Source organism: Charadrius vociferus, unplaced genomic scaffold (assembly GCF_000708025.1).
Source record: "Charadrius vociferus isolate BGI_N301 unplaced genomic scaffold, ASM70802v2 scaffold115, whole genome shotgun sequence".
Taxonomy (NCBI): Eukaryota; Metazoa; Chordata; class Aves; order Charadriiformes; family Charadriidae; genus Charadrius; species Charadrius vociferus.
Window position 1 is genome coordinate 748224 of NW_009648636.1, and position 12049 is coordinate 760272.

At 43.0% G+C, this 12049-nt stretch overlaps 1 protein-coding gene across 1 annotated transcript in view; it reads left to right on the forward strand.

Annotated features, from left to right (window-relative positions):
• Window positions 1-1153: 1153 nt before the first annotated feature.
• The window catches only part of FBXO3 (F-box protein 3), a 30876-nt gene continuing 19980 nt past the window's right edge, over window positions 1154-12049 (forward strand). The window contains exons 1-2 of the mRNA XM_009886292.1: window positions 1154-1279; window positions 1598-1695. Coding sequence (XP_009884594.1) covers window positions 1154-1279; window positions 1598-1695 — 224 coding nt within the window. The remainder of the gene's footprint in view (window positions 1280-1597; window positions 1696-12049) is intronic.

Below are 12049 nucleotides of genomic sequence, written 5' to 3' on the forward strand. Positions count from 1 at the left end.
ATGTTCCACAGATCATTTCTATACAAATATAAATCTAAAGAGTTGTTCAACTATTTTATTAACTTAGATTATATCAATAAAATATTTGTTGTGTGTAGTAAGACTCTGCAGCTTTAATAAAAATAACAGAAGATTTAAGTGTTGTTACTTCTTTTTTGGGTTTTTTTGGAACTAGGCTGCATTTTTTTGTTTGTATTATTTGTTTTATTTTTTGTAGTGGGGTTTCTACGCTTTGTCTATGGCTGATGCCTCCTGGTTGTGTTTCAAAGCAGCAATGTGAGAACACTGAGGTCTCAGTAAGCCTTGCAGACTTCATGCTAAGGAGAAATTAGACAGCGTTGTAGGAGAAATCAGATAGTGTTTTGTGACACTGAGGCTCTTTGGTGTTTATGAGGATGTTATGAGGAGGTCCCTTCCAACCTAAAGCATTCTATGATTCTATAACACAGTTGAACAAGTCTGACAGTCCACTCAGAAGACAGCTGGCATGTCCACTACCCCATCAGCACTAACATGTGAGGAATAGCATCTTGATACCTATTTGTCTGGTCCTTTTCAATAAACTTGTCACCTAAGGGGTCTCTCATCCAAGTGGCAGTATTGACCAACAACAACATTTTGCATTTTACAAAGGGTATTCTGAGAGCTCTTTTTTCTTTTCTTGCTTTTGTTGTCACAGCTATCATTGGGGACAAAACCTTTAAATCTTATTGCCAGTGCAACTGGAAACTATACATAATGGGATCGTGCTTGAAAAGTATAGTTTGAGGGCCCTGTGATTTAGCTTTTCTCAAGTGATATGCTGACCTCTGGAGGCCATAGGCAGCTGGTATAATTTTAATTCTTAGTTTAAAACGTATCCCTGCCAGCACAGGCAAGAAAGCTATGGACCCAAGGAAACTACAGCTGTCGTCTCTCTTCATACTCAGTTGCTCCTGGCAAATATTCTGTCTAGCTAGAAATGAAGTCTCAATATCCCAGTTGGCGGATGTAATGAGGGTGCTAATGTGGGTGGAGGTGGACAATCCTTCTTCAGGTGGCTGTGTGGGAGCACGTACACACAGTGAGCATCATCAGACAAGGTAGTACCAACAGCTTCGTGGCGGATGGCTTTAAAGCTTCCCAGGTCACCGTGCCCTGCCATGCCATTGCGATGTTCCTCTCAGAGCCCCTCTTCTTTCGCCATTCTCCTTTCCCTGAAAAAGTACAGCTCGATAGCACCATCGTACGAGCAGGGCAGAGGAGCGCTTACGGCTTCATGAACACCTACCAGTTCATGGCAAGAAAATTTTGCAGATGATGGCGACCAGCTATAAAGCTGATCTCTCTGTAGTCACACATTAATGATGGAGACAAACAGGTATCAATTGGAGCGTCATACTCTGGAGATACTGGGACTCTGCACCATCCCATAGCACTGCCAGCTGAAGGGTCTCTGAACACATTTCAGGTGACAGGAAGCCATCAGCTGAGAGTCCTGACTCCAGGAGGGGAAGGGGGAGATTAAAGGGGCTTCCCTTTGACAAAGCCAGCCGTGATTTTGACTTCTCAGAATTGCTATGAGCAGGTTTTTGAGCTGCATCCTGATCTCCTTCAGCATGATGTTGTAACCAGCTCTAAAATAACTGGAATCACGGAGTTACACCAGCATAACGACAGCATCAGCGTGCTCAAGATCAACGGGTACCACGACAGGCAAGAGTTTTGGCACTTGTTCCCTGAACCCTTTCCAGCGTAATTTGTAACCTCACTCGGGCATGCTGCAGAGCCGATTTCCACGATTCCACCTCACAGAGAGGTTTGACTGAAAATTTAGAGTAAGGCACCTCGTTAACATCTGGGTTGAGATTAGGGAAGAGTGGCAATAGTTCAGGGAGGCTTTGTGGTTTTGCACTAATGAGAGCAAAATCCATGTTTTGTTCCCACCTCGAAAAGTATCTCCTGTGTGACTTTTGGCGAGGCAGTTAAATATTCTGCTTCTCAGTTGCCTGTCTGTAAAATGGAGATATTGTCACTTATTCTGCAAAATATCACTTGTTCTGTAAAATTTTTAAAACTTCCTAATGGAAATATACTCATTATTTTGGGTAAGGTATCGTTTACACAGGAAAATACATTTAAATCCTAAATGACTAGATTTGTGAAGGAAGGATGCTGCAGGGTCCACAGTGGATATTCTTTTTCTTTCTTTTTTTTTATTATAAGACCATCTGTTTTATCTAGTTTATGTAACTTTAGAAAGGGCTTAAGCTGAACAGGAGAATGACAGCTTGTGCCAGAAGAAGAGCCAACCTCCACTTGAGCAGTAGTATTACTCTTCCTATATAATTACACCAGTCTGTTGGTGGACTTTTCCCCGCCAGATTCCTACCTCTTGCTCTCCAGATCCAGGAGGAAAGAAAACAGATTTCTCTTGGAATTAATGTAACCAACACTTCACCTCTGTCCTCATCTCAAGTATGTTCCTCACAGTAAGGACTCTCTCCTGAAATAACAAGAAAATAAAATGTTCCGAAAACAACGGCGAAAATAAGATCAAAGATCATTTAAAGGCATAGGCAAAAAGCACAATAAACTGAATATGACTTCATCAGCCGATATTCAAAGGCATTGTCCTTTATATGTTTTCAATATCAGCAGTATTTTAAAAGCCATATCATCCTTCAAGATTTCCCTTCTTTGTCCCCATTATTCAATGTCATGGTAGGAAGATGAGAGCATTACCATCGATATCACTTTTTTAATTCCATGCCCTTGAATAAGGGCAATAAGAACCCCGCATAATAGAGTTTTCAGCAGAGAGAGTAAATGGGAATCGGTTGTTAATTCAATACAGGATACAGAAGCTGTCTCTCCCATCTCTCTTTCTCAAGGTAATACCGTGCCTCCAATTGTCATTATACCCAAGAATCAAATTATTTGAATTCTGGACACATCAGCACAAAACCGAAGACTCCCTGCCAATTTTGTAGCCTGCTTGGAAGAGAACATCAGAGAGCATCACTCATTTATACGACTGCCAGCCTGAGACTGTAAATTCAGAAAACAAGAAGGCCTCAGGTGCTGCACTTTAACGCGGCTTTCTGCTCCCGAATCGCCCCCCCTCGACCCCCCCCATCACATAGAAGCGAACATTTTATCTCTGAAAGGCAAAGCTTTCGAGCATCTGCCGGGGCGAGCACAGACTCTGTATGCCCTGAATGTGAATGCAAAATGAGACTATTAAGTATACTAATTGATAACAGCGGCTTGTGACTTTGAAGGAGATTCACGACACTTGGAAAAATAATCTCTGAAGATTGTTGTTGCTCTAAAAAGACAGTGCAGCATCAGCTTATTTGACTTGCAGCAGGTTCATCTCTTTCATAGAGCATACTGCACTGCAGGCAAAGGGAATTTTAATGGACGCTGGAAAGAAATGATCTACTCCTCTGTCCCACGACAAAAAAGAAACCACAAAAAGACATAGAACAGAGAGACTGAGATAAGATATCAGAAAACATTTAAGGAACTATAATTACATTAAGATTCAGAAGTCTGTCAATGAGATGAAGATTAAACCGGCAGAAAGTTGAACCTTGTTTGAAGGAACTTGTTCCCTCCTGCTGTGGGTTGGTTTGTAGTGGGCTAATGAGAAGGTGCATCTCTGAAACGCTCCTAATAAACCAGCACATCTCTGATGGTTAATTAATAAACATCTTTTGCAGTATACGATGTTCTGTTTAATGCATTTCAAGTGCCTTGCCAGCATTAATGTGTTAATGCATTACTCTCTTCCTTTTTTTTAAGCCACAAGCCCCGCACCATAGGTGGGGAAACTGAGGCACAAAATGAAAATGACCTGATTACAAATCACCCAGTAACTCAGCCGAACTTCTGTGAGGGCAGAAGTTAGATTTCTTGGCTTGAGTGTGACCACTCAACCACTGACCATTTGGCAACCGCTGACGAAGCGGGTAGGGTACCGCACGGCCTGACCTGCGCAACAGTGGGGATCTCAAATACACTCCGAACGTCAGTGAGCAGTCCCAAACAGCCTTTTCTATGGATACTTTCCATGCATTATGCCTGACAGTGACACACATCCCTCCCTGCGTGACAGGAAATCGGGTATGTAAAGCTCAGCAGTGCTTGTGGAATCAGGAGTTAACAGCTTGTGGGGGCATTTGGGCGTGGGTGGTAAAAACCCATGAACTTTGGCTAAAATAAAGGCACTTAGTGACATCTAGGGCTTATTCTTCAAATATGACCCACCGTTTCACTCTCTGTAGCAATACTCAAGCAGTGCTTGAAGCATCCTTCAGCCCCCTTATCTGTGTTCTTCACCAACAGCAAAGGGATGATCAAAAAGTTCCTGTTAAACTGTTTCTCTAGTAAAAATTTAGTTGTCAAATATTTAGTTGGGGGGGGGTGGTGGTGAAAACAAATCATGCATGAAAAACCTTTTAAAGATTTTCAGGGAGGAGATTTTTCTTTTTTTTTTCTTTAATGAAAAGGTTGAATACACTTTTTGCTGAACGCTTCCTGATGACCTCTGCTCTCTTTCTGGCATATTCCAGTTATATTTATACATCGGCGTAATGCAGCAAACCCTGTAACCAACTGCAAGAAGGTTCATTTCTGTGGAGGTGCTGGATGGGAGGGCCAAGGAGGGATGCTGTAACAGTGGAGATTGGAGTGGTGAAAAGTAGCCGTTGACAGAGGAATAACCTTTTAAAGCCACAACCCAAGAGAACTAACTCCTTTTGTCTCCAGTGGCTCTGTGCCAGGTACCTTTCACACCATTGCTGAGATGTTTCCTCTTCAGGGCTGTATCTTCTTGGGTTGATCGGTAAAAGCGTGCACTAATAGGGCTATGACAGAAGCCCGAAAAGCAAGGCAGGCTTTTGGTTTTTTGCTTTGGTTAATCATTGCAGCCCTCTGCCTTAAAAGACAGAAAAGTAAAAGCATTTCTCTTGCATGAAAGCTACCACAGATGTTTGCCAGGCTAATCATGACAAAAAAACCCCACAACATCTGGAAGCAGAGGTGCAGCAGACCAGCAGACCTGTGTCGGAGATACAAGTAATGAGGCAAAAGCCCCTGGATAAAGCGGCTGAGATTTTGGGAAAGTTTATTTGTAACTGAGATTTTGGGAAAGTTTATTTGTTCTGGGCTGGGATTAGGGGTTTGGTTTTCTTCTGTCCTCAGATATGTGTCTTGCACCTCATATCGGATAACTTCACCAATGTATTTCACAACAGCTGCAAACTGCTTTAGAGATACAGATGGTTTAATTAATACTTTATTTATTTTAAAGAGACAATCACAATAAAACTGAAATTTTCCTACAATAAGACACGTAGTCTTCAGTCTGACAATATCCTGAGACATCTTCACAGCTACCCAAAACAGTGCTTAGATACCATGTTGAGATCTCATTAAAAAGGTCTAAGACCCGCAATCATCAACCCAAGGATGCTTTGCAACACCGGGAAATTCTCGGTCGGTTCGTAAGACAACGCTCCATCACAATGTGGTTGTGGGTGGGTTTTTTTGCAGTCGGTAGGTGCAAGCGAGTGCCGAGCGAGCTGTGGTGCAGTCGCCCTGGAGTTCTTGGAGCTGGACCAGCAGCGAGTTTGACCCGACATGCACGAGAGGCGTGTTGTTCAGCTGATAAGGAAACTGAGAACGTGCATCAGCAAATACAGTTTGTTTATCCCGTAAAAACTGTTTTTGAGTAGTACAAGCAAAAAGAGGCCAGGTCTGCACTAGACAGATAAGAGCTCTGACCAAAAGGACGACCAAAGGTTGCACCAGGCCTCCTGGAAACTTCAGAAGAGAAGCCTTCGGTGGGAATGGATGACTAAGGGAATCGCAAAGGGCTTCTGCAGTCTTTTATCTTTGTGCTACCTCTTCAAACCCAGCTCCACACTTCACTCATTCATTGTTGCTGTCGTCTGGCGGATGTACGCTGGGCTCAGCCCCGTTCCTACTGCACACAGGTTCAGCCAAAAAACCCCACCGCTGCACCCGCGGCTAACTGGCCGCCTCGTTAACAATCTCAGCTAATAACCTGATGAAAGAGTATGTGGAGCTGAAAAGTGGGCCACTATCTGGTTCATACAGATGTTTTCTTTAGGTCAGGAAAGACTCAATAGCAGCAGAATTTTCCCTAGGGGTGCCTTAACATTCTCCGCGCTCCTCAGGTAAAGAAAGACCTTCTGAGCTCCCACAGGGTCCCAGAACTTCCCACAAGATCATGAAATGTTCCTCCAGTCCTGGCTTTCAGCGGGGACTTTCACACATGCTTTAGGCCGTCAATCCTGTCATTGCATCAGGAATGGCACACGGTGCAAATGCTGCAAGCACAGGAAATTATAAATATTCCTGGGGCTTCATTACCGTCCTTTTTGACCATGTTAAATTTGAAATGAGCAATCCTGGTCTCCTGTGAACTTTGCCAGTGCTATTGTCTGTCAGCACTAACCCAGCACGCACAACTGTACACGTACAAAGCAGGAATTAGCGTTGCTGGCCTGTGATGAAGGCACCTACCAATTACCCACTGCACTGAGTTTCTCTTCTACATTGTTTTCTGAATTTCATGTGTTAGCTCTTGGACGCCAGAATCACGCTTTTCAACGCTATTCACGCTCTGTAAAGTCAGTAAACTTTTTTTTTGATCTGTTTACATTTGCAGCGGTATCTTACATTTGATTTATGTGAAAGGGGATGATGCGACAGGAAAACCAACGCTGAGCTAAGCAACCCTGGGAAAGAAGAAAACTTGGGTGTGCCAGTGCGTGTCACCACGGGACCCTTCCTCAAGCATACAGCCCAGGCTATCAAAATTACTCCGTAAGTGGGATTCCAAACTCTGCAAACATACATAAATATTTCAGACCCATTTTGGAGCTCAGAATCGGAGACAAAAAGATTTGCTAATGAAAAAAGACAAGCCTGAAGTCTCGGAGCACCTTGACTCAGAGCTGTGCCGCGCAAGGTAGGGAAGGACCAGCGGTGGCTTTTTGACAGCGTCGGGCAACCGATGTAGACAAGAGCATCCGTGTAGCGCCCTCTGACAGTTCCAGACAGACCTGTCTCAGCTGTCTGGCCACTGTGCTCCTGCCCCAGCTCATCCCCACATCAGAAGGTCAGAGGCACGAGGACAGGAGGCTCAAAGTGAGCTTGCAACCTGCTGCACTAAGTGACCTGCTGGGATGATTGCCCACAGCGTCCCTTGTAGGGGCCCGAAGGATGAAAGCCGGGAGTAGGCTCCAGCCATGACTGCTTCCAGTCTTTCACTGTAACCACTAGATAAAGTCCGCACGTTGAATTCTCGGTGATTCCTTTGACTTCATTTGCCCTCGGAGCTGTCGAGGCTAATTCAGCGTCGTGGGAGGCAGGCTCAGGCGGGGTGTCGCGTCGCTGTCGGCTGTGTCTACGTGGCAGTAACTAAAATGGGATTTTTCTTTTAAACTTGTGTTTCATTCTGCGAGAAGGCAGCCTGAAGCTGTATCTGACACATATCTCATTTGTTACTAAAATGTCCGACAAGCTCCCGTGTAATATTTAGTTTATTCACGTACATATTTCACTGAAGTTCTGGCTCTGATCCCTTTAGCTACGTCCCTGTCATCTTTCACATCGCATCTGAGGTTTGCTCCTGTGAAGCCTGAAAAAGTGGTTTGGCTCTCAGTTTGTATGCAAATCCCTCACCTTTCAAAGGACTGCCGAATTAGCTTTATGTTTACGAGATTCAGTGGAGTTGCTGCAGGATCATACAGCTCTCGTTTTTAAATCTCTTACCTTACTCCTTTTGTGCTCTTTATTACAGCCACTCGTTGTGTTCTGGTTAATTTTAGATGATCAGATTTCCAAGCAAAGGTCATCACTGGGTTGTTCCTCTGAAGCCCTGACCTTATTGCATCTTTGCTACAGCAAAGAACAAACCCAATAATAACAGTATAATAACAACACAAATTTTCTGGACCTCAGCTTCTTTCTTACCACCAATTCCCCAAGCTGTCTACTCCCCTCAAAGTTGGTTTTGCCCATTTATTATCATCCGTTTAGAGCACTGAGAAGTCGACCTCGTGAAATGTAGCCCATCCCCGGACCAGAAATTTTAGCGCATTCGGTGAATTTCAAGAGACGCTCAGCACCTGGCAGGAAAGATCCCTAGTGAGTCATTTTGTTAGATTTTTCAATAAGTAAAAATAAACGCAGGATGATAAAAGCTTCGTCATCTTTCAAAGATTAAACACAGGAGGCGCGAAGCAATGGGAGAAATTGTCAGCCTGAGGAATACCCCTGATATCTTTTTGCCATTTGGGCTCCACGACTGGCGGTAATGGAAGAAAAATGAGGCTCTGTTATTAAAGCGGAGCAGAATCTTTATGTCTAGACTGAGCTGAGAAAATGCCGCGATAACTTAACTGTGCCCAGTTTGTGTGGCTGTCAGTGATTTGATGGGGAACGCAAAGCCTGTTGTGGGTAAAACAGTTAAATGCTACGATTTTAAGTGGGTTTTTTACTTTTGTTTGGATTGGGTTGGGGTTTTTTTTTGGGAGGGTGGTGTTTAATTTGTATTTTGCAAAATTTTTTTTCAGCTTCAGGAAGAGATATTTCTCTTTTACTCTGCGTTCTTTGCAATCGTTCGGATATCCACTAGGAAAGTAACATGACAGCTTTTCGCTGCACACCAGAGGAGCCACCAGCCTAACTGATGGGGATAATGAATTTTTACAATGAATTCCCGCGTTCTAGGCTGCTGCATGTCAGTCTTCACGGCTGCCCGAGCCCCCGCGTAGCACTGGGCCCCGCTGCCCTTACCCCCCAGTCACACCGCTGGCTGCCGGAAGGGCTGCCCCTCAGCTCTCAGAAAAGAAAGAAATACGTAGAAACCTCGAGAGCTGCGGATGCGGAGCTGTCCTCACCCATTCACTGCGGCGTCGGCAATGGTAAAAATTTAAATGTGAACCCACTTTCAAGCCAATTTAAAGCAATATACTTATTTTGGAGGGGCAGTGGGTGAGAATGAGTATGTAATTGCCGCAGCTCAGACAACCCGTAGTAGTTTATACAACTGTGATAACTTCATTCCTTGCAAATACCCATTGCGGACACATGCACACACCCACTGCTGTCACTGATATTATCTGCCAAACCCGTGGTCTCACAGCAAAGTACTTTTCCCAATTTCTCTTCACTCCACACACTGTTACAGCCCTTCAGAAATCATCCAGCTATTTTTCTGTAGCTTGGCGCATGCTTTCCGTGATGATTCCCCATTCTTTAATCCCCTAATTTCCTTGGTGTTGTGAAGATTTGGAGGCATTGATGCTCATTGGCCATTTTGGGGCAGGTATAGTTAAAAATTTAAGAGCGATCACGAACCTTTGAAAGGCGAGGTTACAAATTGCCCCGTTTTTTGAATGGAAGATGATCATCACAATACCTGATTATCAAATCTGATACCTTTGTAAATTGTTATGCATTTTCTGCTTCCTTTGCAAAATCATAAAGACACCTTTCTAATTCTTTTTGTATTTCCTTCTGTTACAGTTTCTACTTTGTTCCCTAATCTTGATTATGTGTCTTCCTTTTCACCCATTGAATTATTTTATTTCAAAAATTCCAGAAGTGTTTTAATTGTTAAAGGTAATACATGCTTTATGTTATGCATGTATAACATACACAGGAAGCATATGGAATACTTTTTAGTCTGTCTCCTCTTGGTTTTCTAATTTTTTTTTTCAGTCTGTATGATGTTTCATACTGCTCTGACAGGCAAATGTTATTTAATGCTGGGGGCTGTCATTCAGAACACAAAGGAAAATTCAGACCACGACATGGCATTATGCCAATAACAGAGGGATTTAAACACTAAAATAGGAGCAAGCAGCAAATGAGAAAGAAAGGTAAAGAAGGAATTTGAGAAAGAAAGAAATACAAAGCGTAGTTTGTACAATTTTATGAAATATCTAACTTGAGTCTCTGAGGGATGAAATCCTCCCCAAAACACACATGCGTTACACAGAAGGCAATGTCTCATGTCAATTTACATGGAAAGACAACACATCAAATGGAGCACCACAGGAGCAGAGGAAGATGGATTCAGCCATTGAAACAAGACAAAAGAGCTCCAGTAGATTTTCAGAATGAAAATAGAAAGCATCACAAAGGAAAAGAAGTCCCCTGAAGACAATATTAGAAAATTAAACAGTAGATTTTCATTATTTGCAAAAAAAACCCAACTGTTACAATTGATAACCAATGCAGGCCTTAGAACTATGCAAGTACTACGAGCAACACTATCCAGGCTTTGGATCTGTCTTTTGGCAAAACCCTGACAGCAATAAAGAATTATGTAGCGTCTCTTAGCTCTGCATTGTAAGATTTTCATGGACCACAAAGCCGAGAACAAACACAAACACAAGTAATAGCATTTCAGTAACATTTTAAATATACTTTTACCATTGTATTTTCTTCTCTGCAGGGAACTTTACAATTATACAAATTATAAATGACAAACCCCTCCCCAACAGCTGGCAAAAACGCAGCCATATAACCACTAGCTTGTTCCTTTGCAGTTCTTATTTGAGTAATGTTGCTAGGAAAATCAACTCTTTCAATAACGTACTACTGGTATCTGAAAAAGAAGAGAGAAAAAAGGATTACTAGTGTAAAATAGTGCAGCAAAACCCATTCCTTCTTTCACATAATAGTATTTAACACACTAAAAGAGAGGGACATAAAAAGAGTAGTTTCTATTTTTTTCTGCAGCTGTCACGTATCGTCTGATTTTTTCCAGGTAAAATGTGATCTATTTAATATTTATCTCCCTCACAGGATGATTGTGAAGCTTAATTCACCATTTGTGAAACACTTTGGGATTCTTAGTTTTACAGGACTACTGCATGATAAATTAATTATTTTCATGACTAAATTATCTGATAGCTACTTTTGATGAGCAAACAGATTTTGCTTGTTGAGCTTGAAATGTTCCACCTGCAACATCTTGGGTTTGACACGCATTCACTCAATTCGAGATTTCTGCGGCCTCGCCGATGGCTGGAAGCTGGTGGCTCTGTGGTCTGTGGCTCAGGAAAGGACGTGGCCGTGGGTTTGGGTTCCAGAGGTTCCCACAGCAGCGACAACGCTTGGTGATGCAGCCCTGTCTGAGACACTGGGCTTCTTCACACAGACATGGCAGCTTGGCAGCACATGACCTCAGGTTTGCAAAAATTTCCGGACTCCTATTGCAAAGCCAAAACTCAGAATCCTCCTCGAAGGTCTTGGAGGAAATCAGTTCTAAGGACAGCGTTCTGGAAAAAGATGCTTTTCTGAAATGAACTAAAATGAAATGAAAATATGCTTTTTCTGAAAATATATATCCTTCAATAAACTGTGGGATAAACTTTAAAAAGATCTGTTTTTTTGCATATAACCTTAAGATGCAACACATCTTTTTGTTTTAATGATATTCAACGCAGTAAATTTATTTTCCCATCTATATGTACCATGACCTTCTTAATTTCAGTCCTAGTGGATTCTAATCATCCCTTAGAATCAGCCGACAGAGGCTGATACAAGCCAACACAAGCAGGTTTGTATTTGTCTCCTCAGTGCTATTCTAACATTAATTCTTATCCCTTTGGTAAATGGAATACCACGAAGGAATTGGAAGCGATCTGATGTTGGAAGTAGTCAGTACCCTCATCTCCCGGGGACGTCTATGGTCTGACCCTACCAGGACATACCCACATGAAGATTCAGTGGTGCAGGTACTTCAGCTGAACGCAAATTACTTTTCAGTTTCAGTAAAGCAAATTAAGAAGCTTGATCTCTTAATATTCGTTAAGAGCAAAGCATGGCAAGTCCCAGACTACCTGAAACGTTGACAAGATGGGCTCCCGCCAGTTGCCTACCCACAGGAGCGAGATGCCATCTGCGATGCCCGAGGGTAAGGGGGACACCGGCCCAGGGCTCGCAGATGGCCGCAGGCCGCCGCCGTACCGGTGCAGAGGCTGAAGGCCCGGGCGGCCTGAGCTCCCCCAGGGCC